At 37.3% G+C, this 19,932-nt stretch overlaps 3 protein-coding genes across 4 annotated transcripts; 2 read left to right on the forward strand and 1 right to left on the reverse strand.

The window, feature by feature from the left end:
- Nucleotides 1-129: 129 nt before the first annotated feature.
- On the reverse strand, nucleotides 130-2,999 carry LOC6648194 (pyruvate dehydrogenase E1 component subunit beta, mitochondrial). Of its 2 annotated transcripts, XM_002070099.4 has the most exons (6): nucleotides 2,947-2,969; nucleotides 2,621-2,873; nucleotides 2,125-2,286; nucleotides 808-1,219; nucleotides 629-748; nucleotides 130-572 (listed from the first exon to the last, which is right to left on the reverse strand). In XM_002070099.4, the coding sequence occupies exons 2-6, from the start codon at nucleotides 2,813-2,815 to the stop codon at nucleotides 361-363; spliced, it is 1,101 nt and encodes a 366-aa protein (XP_002070135.2). In that variant the 5' UTR covers nucleotides 2,816-2,873; nucleotides 2,947-2,969; the 3' UTR covers nucleotides 130-360. The 2 variants fall into 2 exon arrangements, with proteins under 2 accessions (XP_002070135.2, XP_015032877.1); XM_015177391.3 differs by lacking the exons at nucleotides 130-572; nucleotides 629-748; nucleotides 808-1,219 and adding an exon at nucleotides 1,320-1,826 and having other exon boundaries at nucleotides 2,947-2,999.
- Nucleotides 3,000-3,028: 29 nt separating this feature from the next.
- On the forward strand, nucleotides 3,029-3,836 carry LOC26528824 (uridine diphosphate glucose pyrophosphatase NUDT14). The gene has a single exon (XM_015177451.3). It carries the CDS (start codon nucleotides 3,085-3,087, stop codon nucleotides 3,766-3,768), a length of 684 nt encoding a protein of 227 aa, XP_015032937.1. The 5' UTR covers nucleotides 3,029-3,084; the 3' UTR covers nucleotides 3,769-3,836.
- Nucleotides 3,837-3,893: 57 nt separating this feature from the next.
- LOC6648193 (uridine diphosphate glucose pyrophosphatase NUDT14) lies at nucleotides 3,894-4,841 on the forward strand. The gene is made up of 2 exons (XM_002070098.4): nucleotides 3,894-4,369; nucleotides 4,432-4,841. The coding sequence occupies exons 1-2, from the start codon at nucleotides 3,966-3,968 to the stop codon at nucleotides 4,661-4,663; spliced, it is 636 nt and encodes a 211-aa protein (XP_002070134.2). The 5' UTR covers nucleotides 3,894-3,965; the 3' UTR covers nucleotides 4,664-4,841.
- Nucleotides 4,842-19,932: the final 15,091 nt, after the last annotated feature.

Here is a 19,932-nt window from a genome sequence, read left to right on the forward strand (position 1 = left end):
CATTATGTATATACATACATACAAATGGATTTACCAAGTGTATAGATTGGATTTAATTGTATTATTCAAATAAGAGAATTAAGAATTCAACTAAAATCAATTAAAACAAGAAAACTTAATTTGACTGAATTCATTTTTCATGTTACTAATGTCGTTTTATTTTCAATAGAGATTTCGTTAACCCAATATATTAATTAACTAGAGTGTCTTTAGACCAGGGGCAGCATTAAAGCAGCCTAGTTTCCAACAAATCATATTACAATTTCGATTTTTTCACTGTAGTGCGCTTAATTTCGGAGGCAGGGATATGGGACCAAGACTAGCTGTCCATAAAGTTAATTTTAATAATAAACATTGCATCTACTTGGCGGCCGCAACAGCTTTTCCAGCCTTGCCACCGAGCACTTTAAGTGCAGCCTCTGTAACATCATGAACACGGGGTAGAGCATTCAACTCGAGTGTTTTGGCATAGGGCATGGGTACATCAACACCGCAGCAACGCCAGACTGGGGCATCAAGTTCGAAGAATGTTTGATCCTCCATAATGCGGGCACAGATCTCAGCACCGACGCCTGCAAAATGAATACACATGAAATCTCTTAATCAAACCAATACGAGAACTACTTACCATGCTGGGGCCAGCCATTCTCGATGGTGATCAGGTGATGTGTCTTGCGGACAGAGGCAAAGATGGTTGCCGTATCCAGGGGACGAATGGAACGAAGATTGATTACCTCAGCTTCGATACCTGGATGGAAATACAGTTTGATAGTTTATTTTGTAATTCGAGTTGTTTGTTATGCTCACCTTTCTTGGCCAACTCGGCGGCAGCAAGCAGACCGGTTTCCACCGCCTTGGAATGCGCCACAATGGTAATATCCTTGCCGGGCCTCATGATTTTCGCCTTGCCAATGGGCACAACAAAGTCTTTGTCGACCACTTTGTCGTCCACGGGGAATGCAACACCGTACATAAGCTCGTTCTCCAGTACGACAACTGGATCGGGATCCCGAATGGCAGCCTTAAGCAGTCCACGAGCATCTTCAGAGTCGTAGGGAGAAACAACCTTCAGGCCGGGGCAGTGTGCGTACCAGGCAGCGTAGCATTGTGAATGCTGTGCAGCCACACCAGAGGCAGCTCCATTTGGGCCGCGGAACACAATGGGTACATTAACAGCGCCAGCCGACATGTAGAAGGTCTTGGCTGCCGAATTAATGATCTAAATGGAAATAAATTTAATATAATAGATGCAAATTAAATCTAGACCCCTATTTGTCCTCCTCCTCAATGCTCCCCTTCCTTTTCTAGCCATAGACCAATTTAAGTTAACCTTAGAGTTTTTATTTGGGGCCAACTGTTTACTTAATCCCTAATTTCTGTTTAATAACAAATGCGGGCAATCGTCGTCCTTTCCAAAAGCGTGGAAGTGGTTTCTCATTAGCCTGCTTTAATACGTCGGCCACATACTGCTCGGCACTGAAGGACTCGGCTTTCTTGATCTGTGACATTAGCTGGGCCTGGAAAGCTTTCTCTTTGCGCATTTCACGACGCTGACGCACTTTAGCCCATTCGAATTTCATCTTGCGGCGCAGCTTCTTCAACTTATGCTTCTTCATCTTGCGACGTCGTATGACAATTAGACGAGCTGCTTCCATTTTGTCGGGTTTGCTTTTATCCAAAGGCGGTGAAATAATCTCTCCCAATTTCGGCTTATCGAGAATTTCATTGATTTCGTTTAGCCAAGTAGAGCGCGGACTTTCAATTATCTTACTAAGTGAAGGCATCTGGTCACCAATGGTGGGACGTGGTGCTCTTAGGTACTTGGCCTGCGCATAATTGGACAATATGGGTGGGATTTAATTAGTTGAGTAACATTTGGAATTTATGGCAGGGCAGGAGCCATCTGAAACACCCATATTATCCCATTACGCGAGTTCCGTGTCCCCATTATATGGCTGTGAACTTGAATTGGTCTAATCTCAGCTAGCTAGGTAAAGGGGCAGGCACAATAAATTGGAGATTTGCGTGTTTTTTCGTTTTTGTTTTGGCAATGAGATAATATGAGTAGTTAGGCTACTGCCCTGAGTGTATGGGAAGGAGAAGGGGTAGGCAACAATAGCTTACATGATCGATGGCCTGCATGGCAAAGTTGAAGGTCATGAATTCGCAAACGGGACGCAATCCAGCCATGGCAGCTCCGACGGCAATACCAGCGAAACCCATTTCTGTGATTGGTGTATCAATGACGCGTTTGTCTCCATATTTCTTCCACAGTCCACGTGATACCTGCAAAATAAAGGTAAGAAAAACGATTCAAGTAAAATCTATACATGTATTTTATTTATATGCGTAAGTGTTATCAGTTCGCCGGTCACTCACAGACATTCTCTCTTTGCATGACCCCAGCCAAAATTCAAAGTCAATCACGCACCTTACACTATGCGAAGCATAATCAAAATTAAATTATTGCCCTTATCAGTAGCGGTTACATTGCCCACGCAATGGGGAATGCTCATACCCCGCTGCATCAGCTGTCATCAGGCAACTGTCACTTTAGGGGGACTGATTACGTAAACAATGCGGGACTACCTATTAAATTTTTTTTTTGCTTTTCTCTCACCTTGTATGCACCATCGTATTGAGCCACTTCTTCACCAAGTATGAATACGCGTTCGTCGCGAGCCAATTCATCATCTAGGGCGCTATTTAATGCATCCCGAACCGTTAATTGCTTGGTGGCCAGCACCTTGGGACTGGTGGAGAATGTCCGCTGGACGGCGGCGCATGCTGCCTGTGTAAGTTTGGAACGCAACATCTTCTTCCCTTGCCTTGGAGTACCTTTTGTCGCAACGTTTATTTGTTTGTGGTTACAGCTGGAAAATAGATTGACCGAATCTCTATTAGATAATATTAAAAATAATGGAAAAATTTATACCATATACCCACCGACTAACGCAAGTGTCAAAATGAGCTGCTTTTGTTGTTCAACACTGGTTACATACGGCATTTTCCTGCACTAATTGAAGATTTAGGGTTGTCACCCAGCATTCGGTGAAATGTATTTCAAAATTTTATTTGGGAAACATGAGAAGGGCATTAACGAGTATACGTGGCATGTGTAAATCCCATAAAGCCATCAGAGATATAACAAAGATTTGGGTTTCACCGCTGCCTCCAAAATCCAAGTATTTATTGCCATGTCGTTTTAATTACATAGAAAACGGTCGCGAAAAGCATCGCGATGTGGTACAAATCAAGGATGCGGTGATGGTTTTGTTGTACAATAAGTCACGGAACAAGTTGGTCTTTGTGCGCCAGTTTCGAGCAGCTGTATATCATGGCGTTATGATGGGAAATAACTTAAAAGTTCCTGAGGGGGAAGTCGATTTGCAAAAGTATCCTCCCGAACTGGGCGTTACTTTGGAATTTTGCGCAGGTTTGGTGGACAAAGACAAGAGTCTCGAGGAAATAGCACAGGAGGAAGTGCTTGAAGAATGTGGCTACAACGTGGACGCAGCATCCATGCAGTTGGTCTACAAATATAGATCTGGCATAGGCACCTCTAGCGGTGGTTTGGTATTATTCTATTGTGAGGTATGTGATGAGCAGAAAGTGTCTCAGGGTGGTGGCATAAATGATGAGTTGATTGAAGTGGTGGAGTTATCCATCAACCAGGTAAAGCAAATGGTAAAAACATGCTCCAGTTTTAATGGCTCGCCCAGTGTTTTTGTTGGCATTCTATGGTTTTTAGCAAATTTTAATTGCTAGCCTCCCGCCAAAATTTAAATAGTGTGGCCATGTATTTTTGTGTCAAAATATATCAAATTGAAACCTGACCTGGTCACACAGTCTTTTATCTGGTATTTTTTAGTTCTACAATTACTACACACTGACAGCTGTTGTTGGTGGCCCGCTCCCGCTTGTGAATCAGCTGAAAAGCGTAATTATTTTTCCGTTTTCTTATTATGGAGAATATATCAAAAGTATGGCTGGGACCACTGCCGGCGGACTCCCCTTACGTGAAGCCATTTCGCATGTATTACGTTCAAAATGGAAAGGAGAAGAATTGGGATTTGCTGAAAGTTCACGATAGTGTAGCAATTATTCTGTATAACACAAGTTCCAAGAAATTGGTTCTGGTGCGTCAATTCCGGCCAGCTGTTTATCATGGAATTATTACGAGCGAGCAAGGGAACTTTGATAATGTCGATCTAAAAGCATTTCCGCCCTCACTCGGTGTGACCTTGGAGCTGTGCGCTGGCATTGTGGACAAGTCAAAGAGCTGGCAAGAGATAGCACGAGAGGAAGTCCTAGAAGAGTGTGGCTATGATGTAGCATTGGAACGTATTGAAGAAGTTATGGTCTATAGGTAAAAACCATCAGGCTAGTGGGCTAAAACTGATGGCCTAACATTTTTACTTGCTATTATAGATCTGGTGTGGGCTCGTCAGGAGCCAAACAGGCTATGTACTATTGTGAAGTCACCGAGGCCGATCGAGCGACAGTCGGCGGTGGGGTAGAGGATGAAATCATTGATGTTGTGGAACTTCCATTGGACGAGGCTCGTCGCATGATTCAGAAAGGAGCCCACAACAATAGTCCGCCCAGCTGTCTTATGGGTCTCATGTGGTTCTTTGCCAACAAAGCTCCAGCCAATGTATAGACACTGAGATAAAATCTAAACACACACTCCAAACACACACATACACAGATAAGATACAGCACTAGCCAGTGATAAGCTGCGGATTACTATCAGCTGCCTTCATATTCTTTCCAAAAGCCTCCCGAGTCTATGTAAATGTTATATTTTCTTACTTGAGAATAAACACACATACATTCAATATTGCTGCGAATTCGGTCAAGTGGATGACTCCCACTAGCAAAGTGCATAAATCGCATATAAATCAAAAAAGGAGTCAAAAGCAGACAATGTGCAAGGGAGATGGCGAGAAAGAGTCCGATACTTAGATCCACACCAAGATCGAGCAGCGGCGGCGGCTGCTGTTGCAGCAGCAGCATCTAAACAAGTTCCGATCCCATGCCTCGGACTGGGCAAGCCGCATTTTGGGGGCCCCCTGTCAGGCAACGTGTTGCTCAGCTCAAGTTACTTATTTATACACGGCGAGGCATTTTAGCTGCTGAAGTTGCTATTCCCGTGGCTCTGCCGCTGCCGCCAATGCATCTTAACATCTCTCCATCAACCCATACCAAACGGAGCCGAAGTTCAGCAGTGGCGTGGAAATTTATTTGCTTCAAAGCCATGATTTGGCAATATTTCAACATTGTAATAGAATTTCTTTTCAGCCTTTTTCAAAAAGTTCGACTTCCTTTAAGCATGTGCGTGTGCTGCAGATAATCAAGGCCAGGGTCCAGACTACCATACCCCCGTACCCAAAAAACCCCAAACCATGCTTCAGGCTAAGAAAATAAAGGCTGGGTCTTTGTTGTTGTTGTTGTTGTTGTTGTTGCTTGCGTGTTAACCTCATGTAAATTATGGACGTACACCAAAAGAAGAAGACGAGTGTTGAAATTATATTTAATTTGCATATGTGGACGGGGACGCACGAGGCAAGAGCAAGAGCAAGTCTCTCCGAATGGCGAATGGCGAAAGGCAAACGGCAGGTAGCCATCGATAAGACGCACTGCCTCAACTCTCAAGGGAAATGCAAATGAGTTGCGGGAGTTTGTGTCTTTTATTTGCATCAGGTGTAATCTGTTGACAGTATAAGAATTAGTCATGCTTAGGACCAATGAATATAAACCAGGCATATATTTATATGGTCAAACTCTATTGAGTTCCCACTGAAACTATTTTTCCAAAAACTCATTGCCAGTTCTTTCCCAGCTCCATTATCATTTCCTTATTCTATGGAATTCTTCATTTTGCTTGGCTATTTAATATTTTCTTTATATTACGGAATTGGAATTTGTAATTTAATATATCCTTTAAGCATTATAATCAAAGAAAAGTTTCAATATATTGCTTGGTCTAAATTTAGAGATTGAATTATGAAATATGAATGTAATTTTCTTAATAGAATGGTTAGAATTCTTTCCAAATGTTAAATTTTACTTTAGAAAAGCAATTCGACTTAACAAAATTATGAATTATGAATGTAAAATCCAAGATATAAATTTGGTAAAGCTAGAAACGATAGCATACATTAATTTCCTTCATTGATACTAATTTTCTTGATCTATACACCAAAGAAAAAGAAAATTGATGCAGCCGTCGTCATCGTCGTCGTCTGGGTCGAGCCGTATCCCCAAAGCGATTTTCTTTTGATTTGTCTGGCGACTGTTCGCGCTTCAGCATCATGGTCGTCGTCGTCGTCATCGTCGTCTATCTGTCGCCTGTCAGTTTGCTCCCGTTTGAAGAAGTTCCATGCCATGGTGTGCTCCCCAAGGTGTTAGCCAACGTTGAGGTTTGGAGAGTTGATTGCCTTTTTGCCTTTGCACCGTTGCGCAAGCGCAAAAGGTCCAAAGATCTAGCAATTATTTCATAATCACGTCCCAATTTATGTTTCAGAGATTGCAATTTCGAATCAAAGCTTCTTTTTCTATTCCTAGGATGAATTGCAGCCCGTTGTCCGTAGCCCGTTGTTGGATGCTGCTGCTGCTACTAATGTTGCTGCTGACCTCCAGTGGCCGTTTGGCTGAGAACTAAATCGCAAAATGGCGTCCGCACTTGGAGCACTTGGAACTGCATTGTAGAGTGGACGGATCAAGAAATCGCGATCATGCGAAAATTAAGTGCAGCCAGGCAACAATCATAACAGCAACAATAACAACAACAAAAACAGCAACAACAACAACGAGAAATTACCTGCAAAACAGTTATGGCTGTTGCTGCTGCTGCTGCTGCTCCAACTGATCCAACTTCTCTGCTGTGGCTGCTGTGGAGCAATAATGAAATTTTTTTTATCGGATTTGATTATAAGTTGGCCCAGGTCTGGCCACCCCGCCGTCCGTAATCTGCCAATAAGAAAAAAGTAACCAAGGTAGGTAGGTAGCTGCTGATCTTAGGAAGGGAGGGAGGTAGGGGAGTTGGGTAGTGTGGGGCTCATTGATTCCGCTTGCCTCCCGAACCGTCGTGATGCACTTTAATGAAATGAAATCTTATACTATCATGAGCTGCATGAAACTGCCAAAGCCAAGCCATAGTCACAGAGTCAGAGTCAGAGTCTCTGTACTCTCTGCCTCTGCCTCTGCTTGGCTTTGGCCACTCAAAATGTATAATTATCTGGCGGTTTTATCCGTTTGCCAATATTAAATTTCTCATCACGCCCAGACGGGGGCACCAACTTCCATTGAGGGAGTAAGCGAGATAGCCCCAATTGGTAAGACAGAGAGGGAGTCAAATGCAGTTGCTGCTGCTCGGCTTTGTGGATTCTGAGCGAAGCTGGAAGCTTGTGGTGCGGGTACTTCATGGGCACGGGCGCCGTCAAACAATTAATAAAAGGCCAAATGTCTGCAATGAAATTTATGCCGCTGCCGCTGAGTTATAGTACAGTAGAAGGAAGGCTTTTTGGGCTGTCGAGCTTAAGGAAAAGGAAAAAGTCTTTTGGCTTTGCCGTCATCATCAGGCAACAAACTTTCTAAAATCGATGCCACCGTTGGATTCCGAGTCCCGGGCGTTGTCGCCCCACTCATTGTCAGTCGATGCACCTTGCTCTCAGATTCGAATGCTGCAAGGTGCAGCTAAAGAGAAATTAACCAAAAGATTAAAACAATGCCAACTCAGGAGAAAGATTGTCTTAAGTTAAAGTTTTAAACCTCTCCTTTTTGGAAACTCAAAGGAAACTTATAATATTATGTCTTAACTATAGAATTTTAATAATATCACTCATACGACATGGTTTTCGTGCAGAATACTTGATATGTTCTATTGATTATCTAGTAATTGGTACTTAAAACCAATTTTTTGTCACATGAGTTAATTATTTTTAGAACAAGACATTAGCTAATAAAACATTAATTATTTTATAACATTTCTAATCAATGCTCCTTAGTTTGTAATTAGAAAACGATGTAATTGATTATATATATTTATTTATTTATTTATAATGTGATTGGGCAGTGATTGTAAATTAAAGCCAATCTTCTTACTAGCTATAGCTACTAGGCCTTAAGATTAAATATAAACCAATCCGATATAAGTCAATTTCATACCATGTTGTTGTAAAGGTTTCTTTATGAAAACTCTAGTCATTAATACTCTTAGACGAATATGTAGTTCGACTAACTTAATATTTAATTTGCTTAGCAAGTGTCTGTCATTTTTTGTCTAACTTTTCCATAATTTAATTTGATTCAATAAGTTCTTTAGCAAATTTTCTTCAATATTCTCTGCCTTATAATATTCAAACCTAATTTATTTTAATTTGAAATTGAAAAAAAACTCAGCAGAGGACCGGATTTGAAAAAGTCTGTTCTTTTGGATTGTTCAAAATCAAATATGTCAATATAAAAAAACAAAGACTCGTAGAGAGTACAAAATTTATGAATGAATTGCTGAAATAAACTAAATTAAGAATTGAGTGGGCCTTATGCCAAGTTATTAGATCTATCCATTTAAGAAGTCTTTATTTATCGAATATATTCTCAAAACTCATATTCCAAGCCACATATACTTTGCCAAAAGGTTTAAAAGTGTTTTAACGATTTAAATAGTTATCAAATATTCCATCTTAAAGTAAGAAATCAAATATAAATAAACGTTAAAAGTATTAACTAAACATTTAAACTTAAACTTTAAAGTTTAACACTCTTAAAGACAGTCTTTTAGTGGCAACCTTTTAAAATTTATAATTTCTTACCCTAGTTCTACATTTCAAGCTTCTTTTCCCATAGTGGAAAACAAGATGAATTAATTAATTAATTTCTTAGCTATAGCCTTAAGAAGCGACTTATAAAAATATTCATTCCATGTCTGAAACTTGATGAGAAATGTTCAATTGGGTTTCGCCTAAAGTTAAATCTAGATCTCCAGTTTAGTCTGGTCTTTGCCATTAAGACATTTTAATTAACCTGACATTGGACGTGTTGCCACGTTAATTGACATTTGGCCAGCACAATGTACATAGGCAGCAAAGTGTCAACAAATATTTTTGGCCAAATGTGTATAATTGAAATTATGTCATAAATGGCTAAAAATGCAATCGACACACATTAAAAGCCATGCCAGATGGCGAAAAAATTTCACACTCTCCGCTTTTGATTTGGATTTGATTTGATTTATGACAGGCTCCAGCCATTGTCCATGGAAGGAAACTTGCCACAGAGGCAACTTCAACAACGAGGCAAGAAGATAGAGTTGCACCTGCAATTTGATTGATTTGCGACTTGTCGAGCAAAATGCAGAGGGAAAATTTAAATTCGCAGACTTGGCTCTGAAATTGGCTCTTGCTTTTCTTACCAACATACTTCTCTTCTCTAACTCCCTCTTTTTCTTTCTCTCTGCTGGGTTGCTGCTTTCTAAGCCAGTTTTTTCTCTTATTTTTTTGGTAGTTCTCTTAAATGTTTGTTAGACATGTGCTCCGCCCCCTTTTTTTTTTTTGGTCAAAGTCGTGCCAAATCTACATGGGTACATACATTCGTGAAAGTGACAAAATGGGGATTTGGATGACTATTTGTTGGCAATTTATGAGCCAACTGGGTGGTCCTTGGAGTTGAAATTGAGTTTTAATTAAGGAGGCGTCTCATGGTATGAAAATGTTAAACTGAATTGGGTCCGACATGATGCCGCTAATGATAATCGGCAGCCACATTAAAAGTCAAAGTCAAAATCAACAAAGCACACCGAGAGATGAACTAAACGAGATGACGATAAGGAATACCAATACCAATCATGACTTGGAACAGACCCATCGAACATACTGACCGCAACAACTTTGTTGCTCCATTCCGTTTCCCCCCCACAACCCTTCTGCAACCCCATTAAAGTTGTTGAACTTAACGCGAAATCTTGTTGTTGGGTCTTCGGAATGTCCATGATGTCCATGATGGCTACGTATGCATTTTGGAGGATTTCTGTTCAGTTTTAACATTGAGGTTGAGTTGAGTTGAGTAAGCGCGGCCATCGAACGATCTCTGGTTATCTGATTTTAATTAAACGGCATCGCATAATAAATTATCTTCATTAGGGTTTCTCTTCCTTCGATTTCTACTCATCTTCTTACCCCTGTGACTTGAACTTAAGCAAGGCTCTGAAATGGATCGGTTTGTCTCTAAGACTAGGCTACCAAAAAAATAAATAAAATAGAACTAAAAATTAGGAAGGCTTCTTTTTCCCCCCAATCTACAAGAATCATATATCAAGTCATAGAACTCCATCCATAGACTGTGCGTGTGTGTGTTCCATTCCGAGACTCATGTTCATTAATGAAAAACCGGACCAACTGTCAACCAGATTCTGCAAATCATTCGACGGCTGTGCGTCGTTGACAGTTGAGAAAAGCGCCGCCGTCATTGGTGCTGCCGGCGCAGACTTCTCTCTACCCCAGTATTGGGTTAGGAAAAATCAACACATGCTTAGATAACGATAAAAAATGAACACAAAACTTTGATTCTCAACGACAATTTAATACTCTATGTAGTTCAAATAACTATTCACTAAGTCTAAACATAATGTGAAGATTGATTACGGAATTCTGAACCGTTTAATCTTATTTCGTTTAAGATCCTTAAGTATCTTTATAACCGTGAATCATTACAAGCTAAATGCAATATTATAATAAATAGTTTTGTGGCTTAAACATAAGATTAATATTTCTGGGAGGTGAATATCAATTCGAATTTTTAGCCTTTTTAATTATTTTAAAATGTAAATGTAAAAAATGTCCATTAGTCGTATCCTCATACAATTAAAAGATAAATTTTGATTAACAAATCGTTGACTATAAAGTGATTAGTATGTTTAAAAAACAAGTTAGTCAGTTAGCTAGTTTTATATAAGTACTTGAAAAAGTTCATTATTTGTGGCGTAGATGCAATGGTAGATCTAAAGATTATACTTTGTGAAAATTGCCCCCTAGAGTATGCAATAGGTCGTCGAAAAGTACGCTTCTTCAAGAATATGAAGAACTTTTGGTACATTCTGTAAATCAAAAAATGGTACTCGATTTTAGCTTCATGTTTTATAAAATATTTGTATTTTTTTTAAAACATCAAACTATTTGGCAGCCTATTAAAATACTGACCCCCATATAACATCTTCAACTACCAAGATCCACCCATACTCAAGATCCCTCCATAAATTCATTGCTGTAATAGATTCTACTCAGTCATTCAATATTTTTTTAAGAAACCTAAATCTAATGCACTGATCTAAACTATTTGAATTTGTTTCTGGTTTTGTCAACTTATTTTTTTTCCTTCAATAAACTGCTACAATTACTGGTAAGCCAATTTGATTAATACCTATCGAATTGACCAGGCTTAAACGGGTTTATCATTAGCTTAGCATCATGTCTTACCATCAATTGGTTCCATTATGTTTGTAAAATGACCAAAGAAGCCTAAGATTTTATTCAGAAGCTTACTTCGGTAGCTCAATTAATTCAAAACTTAAGATTTCATAGAACTTAAGTCGCTTTAATTTAAAGGGTATTAAAAATAAAAAATAAATAAAACAAAAGAAAGAAAAAAAGAAAAAAAATACAACAAAAAAGGCAGTAAACTGGAAGTGGAGCAGAAACCGGTTGGGCAGTTGGGCATCTGATTGACGAGCTGCGTACCTCAAATGTGCAGTCAACACGCACACAAGTGCGTATATCTCTCTCTGTGTGTGTGTGTGAGGCAGACCTGACTGGAGCTAGTAGAGGAGGGGTGGGGTGGGGGGGGGGGGGGGACTCATCATCAATAATGGTAACCAAAGGAAGCGCATGTACATGTCCATGTTGCGCCTTAATGATCTTGAAATCGAAGTAACATTAGCATTGAATGCAGTCGCAGCAGCCGCAAAATGTTTCAATTATTTGTAAGCGACCAACAACAACAATAACAACAACAATAACAACAACAACAAGAACAACAACAAGAACAACAACCTCAACCTGGCGGCAACAACAAATTATGAATAATCGAGTTCATTAATCAAGTGTTAATCTTCATGCATGGGCCGCCGCATTACATAGCCAAAAGCACCCAAAAAAACTCAAAAAAAACTACATGTACATATATGGAAACGAGAAAAAAATCAACTCCAGCCTCCATCCAACACTCACTCATCTAAGCAGAGCCAAAAAAAATTCGAATCAACAAAATCTCTAATTTATTACTTTTCTAGCATTTTGCTAATGAAGACATAAAAACCGCAATCAAATTAAATAGTTTCGTTCATGGGAACGAAATGTAAAAAGGGGCTGGGGCACCCGTTACCTTAACCAACTAACTTGGCCAGAAAGAAAAAAAACAATTTCCCCTGACCAAGGCCAGGCCATGCCGTCTAAAGTGGAACTAACATGTTTCGGCGCCCATAATGTTTGGCGGCAAACCTATCAAGGGACGCCCTCCCTTTAAGCTAACATAATTCTAGCCAGACATATTTTAATTTAAAAAACTATAAGAACAAGAACCCTAAAAACTGGATAAAAAAATCATTTATAGATAGAATTCTTCATGATTTGTGGCTTTGATTAATGGTTGAAAATCATATTTATAGAAATTTTGTTTTATATTGAAATTTTTTTCTTACAGAAAGTAGGTATACCTTATGGGTTCTTAGACAGTTTATCGATAGAAGATGTTTGACTAAAATAACACTTTAGATTTGGTAATTCGGAAGCTATGTTTTTAATTTTAGTTGCTCAATATTTTTACCACAGATTGAAAAGTTATAAACTTAAAGAATACAGAAAAAATACTTTGTTAATTCACAATTCAATTTATATTAAATATCTATTCATAAAATAACTTTTAAAAGTGTAAAAAGCGTATTTTTCCTTTGACTGTCAAAACAAACATCAACTTTTTTATAACCAAACTAAAACTAACTTTAAAGAATTAAAAGATCCAAGGATATTTGCTATAATCCACTGACCTCTTCAATCAGATGTACACTATTCTCATTGGTTTTTAATCACATTGGCCAATATTTCGATTAGTTATTTTGACCCATATTTGGTTGTCTTTATATAAGTAGTACCAAAAACTTTTCGCTGTTGTTAAACTATCATCAGTGTACGTTAACCAATTAACCTGTCTTCTTTAGACAACAAACCGTCTCGATACAACTTTCTTTATAATGTTCTATATAGTCCCTAAAATTATTATTTATATTCATTTTAGAACACAACAAATTCTCCTTTTGTTTTAAATTTTTCTGTCCTATAATTTTTTACTTACAAATAAATTATCCTGAAATTATATTTTTCTAGAAAGGCAGAAAAAACAAAAAGAAAAGCATACTAATTTGAAAACTTTAGAATAGTTTAAATATTAATTAATCACAAACTAGCTAATTACAATTCTGCCAAATTTTAGTGAAATCCGATAAACGTAAATCTGTTCTTTTGGTTTTCCTAATTAAAGCTGGAATATAGTTTTTGCAAGTATATATTATATATTTATAATTGTTTATACTTTAAAATTTGTTTCCTTTCCGGATACCATTTCCGTGATACCCAAAACTTTTTCGGTCAATCTTAAGTCGAATCGATTCAAAACTTGATAAATAATTACAGAAATGTAGTGAAAAAACAGTCAAGTTAAAAAATCTTTAGATTTCAAATTAAACTGCATTATATATACTAGTTTAATTTAAATGAAAATGAACTAAAATAAGACAAAGTTTTATTGAAATATCCTTATTTATTTGGAAGCCCTAACTTAGATGTTGATAATAGATAGAGGTAAGATGATTTAAATCTTTATGGGAAGATACAATTTGTTTAAATATTGGTTTATCAGCAAATATAATCATAAGAACATGTGTCAGAGAGAGATTATCATATTCGATTGACCTTAATTGTGTTAAATTCATCAAAATTAAATTGTACCGGTTAAGGTAAAGGCCACGCCCGATTTGTGGCAGCTTCCAAATTTCGCAAAAGTCTTTTTAGCTTACCTTCCGATTATGTCTCGAGCTGATCTCTCTCTCTATATATCTCTTTGAGATCTTTCTCTTTTACCCTAACATACTTATTAAATCAGCATAAACCCAAATTAAAATGTCGAATTAAGGTAACAGTTTAAGGCGGCAAGCGGCCAATGGCCAATGGCCAACGGCCAAGAGTAAGTGGCAGAGATATTAAAAAAAACGAAATACTTATAAATTTAAATTAAAACATACACAATGAAATGTAAATCTTGTGAAATAATAAATGTCGGCGAGGCGACTCTAAATGGGCCTAAATCCCCGGACCAATGGCAATGTGGTCCAACTGGCAGAAAATGGAATTAAAGAAGCATTCAGATCAACATCAGCCACAATTTGCTTCTTTCTCTTGTAGCAAATTATATGGTATATGCTCGGATATCCCAAAGTTGCGAATTATGTATGTACATACATACAAATGTACATATATACATATGTATGTACATACTTATGGGGCAAGTGGATCGTCTCTGGGGCTCGTGTAGAGTAAAATATGAATTACGCATGCTCTGGCCGGGCCCTGGCCAGGAAATTAAGTTAAAAATAAAACTCAAGTTGAAGACCAACTCGAAAGGTAACAAAAACATGCAGCTACAACTACTGTACAAAAACAACAATAAAAACAACAACGAAAAACAACAGAAACAACAAAAAAATGCCAGCAACAAACCAAAAATTTACAAGTCACTCACACACACACACACACACACACACACATACACAGACATGGGAGTATACCCAAGTACATATGGACACGGGGCAGAGTTCCATAGCAAGTTAAAGGCTCCAACTGAAAAAATCGACTAGGTGTTTATCCTAGAAGGCGAGGCAGGAAGAGAGAAGGAATCAAAATGATTCTAACGGACTTTCTTGTCCTTTTCGAGAGGTAACAGTTAACACAGGATAACATTAACATTAAACATAAAGGATAACAAGCTAAGCTCTCATTAAGCTCATTAATTCAATTAGGAAGAACAACTTAGCACATATTGAGTTTATGTACTTGTTCTACGCATTTCATATGACCTTATATACACGTTTACCCTTTCGATTACAGGGTATACAAATCAAATTAAACTTCTTACAGATTCCGCGCGGGCCTTGGTACTAACAAAACTAAAAAAAAAAGCTCACAGAGTCCAAGAATCGGAGCACAGAAAACACATAAAACACGAGTATATACAAAATTTACGTGCCAGAGATGGTCACGTGAGTCGACACCATAGAGAATGGAAACACAAAAGATCTGGTGCGAATATATAGTTTAGCTGATAATACTATAGTTAGTTAGTTTAGTATTCAAAAGTTAACAAAACTGTCTAATATCTTTTAAAATTTTAAGAGGAATACGAAGAATGTTCCTTTCGGAGTTTTATATTATTTAAATTTTGTTGAATTGAATATATTTCTATACTTTTTAATGTTTTTAAGATCTAATTTTAAAATTTAAAATTTTCAAGTATGAATTCTCAACAGAAAAAGAAAGCGAAATTTTAATCAAAACAAAATATATTCAATATTTTTAAAACTTCTTGAAGAGTTTAGTGAATATAGCTTACCTTATTAGGGTATTTATATTATTTTTAATATAAGCTTATAAACATTCGAACTGCAGGGCAGGGTTTTCTTGCTATCATGGAAAATCATCTCTTGTCTAGTGGAAAACCTTGAATAAAACACAACTAACTAATCAAGTTATGCTTTATTCAACTAACTATTCAAGTTTAATCAATTTTGAATAAAAACTGTTGTTTGTTTCTGAAAAAGAGTAGAACATAGATATAATATTCATACATATGTACATATATAGCTAAGGACTATTTGCTATCATAGATTACTTTTCAATATATCAAATCTTTAATTTATTTCTGATCTTGAAGTGAGGTTAAATTTAAATTCAATTTTAACGGTATTAACGATAAGTTGGATAAATTCAAGTTATAAAGATTTGACATTAACTTATTGAATTGCCTTTTGAATTGTGTGTGTATGTGTGTGAGTCTTTGTGTGTGTGTGTACTCGTGCTGTTGGCAGCACGTTCAACATTCAATATCCATCGCTAGGCCAAAATCCAAAGAGAACCCAAAAGGGGGCCCAGCACAAAACATTTGTGAGTCGAGCAAATAACACTTTATTTCATTCATTTAACAGGTTTCATTTATGAGCGAAGCAGCAACAAGAGCAACAGCAACAGCAACAGCAGCACCCAAAAGGCAGTCCGTCTCCGTCTCCGTCAGTCAGTCAGTCAGTCAGTTAGAGGCCCAATGGTCAAGCCCAAGTTGGTAGATAGAGGCCCCAGAGTCAGTGCCAGACTAGGTAATGTTCCCACGAAACAGGTTGTGCTTGGTCCTGGCTCTCGTGCAGCAACTGAAGCTGCGTCTTCGACTGCGCAGCAACTGCAACTGCGACAGAGATGCTGAAGTGTTGCGCGCCTTCGTGCATGGCCGAGAGCTATGGGCCACTTTGGCTTTTGACTTGCTTATTTTTTTTTCGTTTCGTTTCGTTTGGTTTTTTTTTTACAGCTATGCACACGGCTGCTTTGAGAGAGTATATTGCCATGGGCAAGGCAAGTCAGGGCTGCAAGTTGCACCTGGACAGAGTCTGTTGAGGCTTTCGGTGTTTTTTCAAATGCGAAAAAAATCATTGTGCACAATTATAAGTAGCTTATAGGCTGACTCGACTGACAGAATATGCTAAAAGTTAATTGAAATGACTTTAAATTTAATCAGACAGGCCACCCCCTTAGATAGGGGCCCATTGTTTGGTCATTGACCAAACTTATTAAGGCCAAAAGTGTTAATAGATTACTTAACCATCTAAGGATCAAAAATATGAACTCTGAATTCTCTCAGTAATGTAATATACCAATATTTAGCCTTACACTTACTTAGTTCTCATTGAAAGTTGGTACAATAAAACTGGTAGAGACTAGTCACTAGTCACATCTGGCCAGGATACAATGTTGTTTCTGGCTGTGTGTGTGTGCCTGTGTGTGTGTGAGTTTGTACCTCGTGCTCCTCATAAATATTTAACGAGTCTCATTTTTAGTCAGTAACCAAGCAGCCAGGCAAGCAAGTCTGGGATTTTGGCATTAGACGCCTCATGAGTGGCCAATTAGTGTTGTATTACATTTTTGGTAGCTTTTCTTCATCACAAAATCCTGACTAACTATAGAAACTAACTAAATATGCATATTACTTTTGTCTATTAAATTGGCAAACATAAATAATAAGCAAGAAGAAACTAACTAAATATTTACCTAAAATGTTTAGCTGATTTTCCTACTAATCATGAGTAGTTACTCCGATTGTTTGCTGGTAATTTATATTAACATTAAACGATATCAAAAGTTTTATTAAACATTTTTTTTTGAAAGTAATTTAAAAAACTTTTCAAATTTGTGAAATTAAACCACAATGAATCAACAGAAAATGTTGGCCTTTTGGGTTTGTTCAATTTAACGCCTTTAAATTGTTATATGCAATGAAATATTTTATCTTGTTGGTACACACACAAACACACACACACAATCGCAGTGAATGTGAAAAGTACAAGAAAAACAGATTTGTATATTTATAGCGCAATCCATCAACGAGGTTTCGATTTTGAAGAAAAGAGTGGTAAGAGAGGTGAATCTATATGAAGGGCTGGGGGCACGGCGGGTTGTCCTCTCTTGTTGGCTTGTCTATTAATTTATTGTTGTTATTATTGTTGTTGTTGCTGTTGTTGTTGGTGGTGTTGGTAATCAACACGTTGCTTTGATGACCTTGCACTATACAACCATCTATCTATGATAAATCGAACGGAAATCATTAATAATCAGGCAAAGTCAAAGGCAATTGGATTTAATGATGGGGATCGGAATTTTTCTAAGGGATAAAATATACATACAAAGAAAATACTTGTCATGGGCGTAGAGAAAGGATCTAGAAAAATAGAAATAAGTTATATAAGTCCATTATCTATCCATCTACCTAGTCATATAAGTCCTATCCAGGTTGTATCATCTTTATCCCAAAGCAGAAAAACTCGAAAGCCGATTACTTTTATCAAAGAGATGGTAACTTTTCTTGGTAGACTTAATCACACTTTTAGACAATTAACCATATTTTTGAATTATAAGGACTCAACATATAAATAGAGATAAACTTAAGAAGAAATGATAATACCTTTTAGCGGCTTGGATAAATATTTTAGGCTGTTTCTTTTAAAGATCTAAGATTCCTAGAAGATCTGCAAAGATATGTTACATATTTTAAAGATTCTAGAAGTAAACTATAATCTGATTTAAGTTACATACCTATATCCCTACTAATATTGAACCTTCCATGTAAATAGCTTTCTGTATTTATAACTATAGAAATATGCATAACAAAAAAAAGGTTAACAGATTTTTTGTAAATTATAATGATTTAAATGTAGCAAACACTTGACGGCATTTCCGAGGTCTGAAGTGCGATGAAAGTTTAAATCAAAACCGAGATTTCCCATCGGTCATCGGTCATCTTCCATCTTACACCTTTCTTTCATCTCAGTGACTTACAAGTGGTTGCCAGCAGATCGTTTGGTGGTTGAGGAGGGATTTTATTTGATCATCTTTTTTTGTTTTTTTTTTCGTTTGGTTCGTTTTTGTTGACAGCAAAATTGCAACTTCAGTGGGCTATGACTTGACTCTTGGCCATTGTTTATTGAGTTTTTTGTTGGCCAAATTATATGCTAAGTAACAGCAAGAAGAAACAAAACAGAAGAAGATACCAAAAATATCAAGAAATGCATATTTATAAGCAGACCAGGCAAAATGCCAAAAGTACGGCTCACGTTTTCATTTGCCGGCATTGAACGAACATGCGATGACAAAACAACACGAAATCCTTTAACCAATTGTTGTTGTTGTTATTACAGTTGTTGTTGTTGTTGCATCCCTCTGCATTGTTGACGCTTTTGACATGAGCAGACATTTTCACAAGCCCCCATGAAACCAAAGCACATCAAGTGCAGCCCCAACTCCAATCCCAACTCTCAGCTAAAGTTCTTTCTGTTTTTTTTTTTTGCCAAGTTAAGCAGTCATGTGCTTTGGCTTCTTCCTTTTGCTTATGTATATGTTATTGTTCCTACTTAATGTCTTTAATATTCATGACCAAGCGAAAGTAAGCGACTTTGTCTGGATCGTGTCCAGCAAATCGAAGTCATCGAACGTTCCTCCTATCGAAACAACATCGAAATGTCGCAATAACAATGCGTGTCTTTTTTCATGTCTTATCTCTTCTACACTTTAAATTTAGTTGCGGTACATTCACTTATTGGCAGTGCTTGTTTCAATTAGTCAAATTAAGTGGCTTTAGCTAAAACTAACAGCTATTAATATCAAATCATTCTATAATTTAAAAAGTGTTTCTATTAAGTCAAGTATATTGCAAGCTTCCTAAACCTATAAAACCCAGGAAATTGTTTTGTTTAATCTAGAATTTATTATTGATAGTTTTGAGTTTATAGTTGTATAGTTAAAACAGAAGCCATAATAAATTTCTTACCTATATATACGTATATATACATAGATACATAAGGGTTCTGTTTGCATGACGGATCCAGGAAAGTTCTTGGGACTACCTTGAAATATTGTTCTTTGAATAAGCATAAGATATGTGAAGGTATGTGGATTAAACTGGGATCTTTGTTTGGACTTTCCGTCCAAAATATTATAGATTTTCTAATATAATAGATACTAATCTTCCAACTTTTCTATCATGCACTTTCATCTTGCTATTGCTGAAGAAAAGACACAAGTTTTGAAGTTTAAAGGAAGTTGAGAAGATTATGATCACAACTTTCTAAGA

Source organism: Drosophila willistoni, chromosome 3R, assembly GCF_018902025.1.
Source record: "Drosophila willistoni isolate 14030-0811.24 chromosome 3R, UCI_dwil_1.1, whole genome shotgun sequence".
In the NCBI taxonomy this organism is placed as follows: Eukaryota; Metazoa; Arthropoda; class Insecta; order Diptera; family Drosophilidae; genus Drosophila; species Drosophila willistoni.

Bases quoted from the DNA above. Each gene is read 5' to 3' on its own strand.
- LOC6648194 (XM_002070099.4), bottom strand. From the start codon at position 2,815: ATGTTGCGTTCCAAACTTACACAGGCAGCATGCGCCGCCGTCCAGCGG. The intron at 1,220-2,124 runs GTAAGCTATTGT...ATTTCCATTTAG, and splicing joins CCATGCAGGCCATCGATCAT to ATCATTAATTCGGCAGCCAA. The intron at 573-628 runs GTAAGTAGTTCT...TTCATTTTGCAG, and splicing joins GAATGGCTGGCCCCAGCATG to GCGTCGGTGCTGAGATCTGT.
- LOC6648193 (XM_002070098.4), top strand. From the start codon at position 3,966: ATGGAGAATATATCAAAAGTATGGCTGGGACCACTGCCGGCGGACTCC. The intron at 4,370-4,431 runs GTAAAAACCATC...TTGCTATTATAG, and splicing joins GAAGAAGTTATGGTCTATAG to ATCTGGTGTGGGCTCGTCAG.
- LOC26528824 (XM_015177451.3), top strand. From the start codon at position 3,085: ATGAGAAGGGCATTAACGAGTATACGTGGCATGTGTAAATCCCATAAA.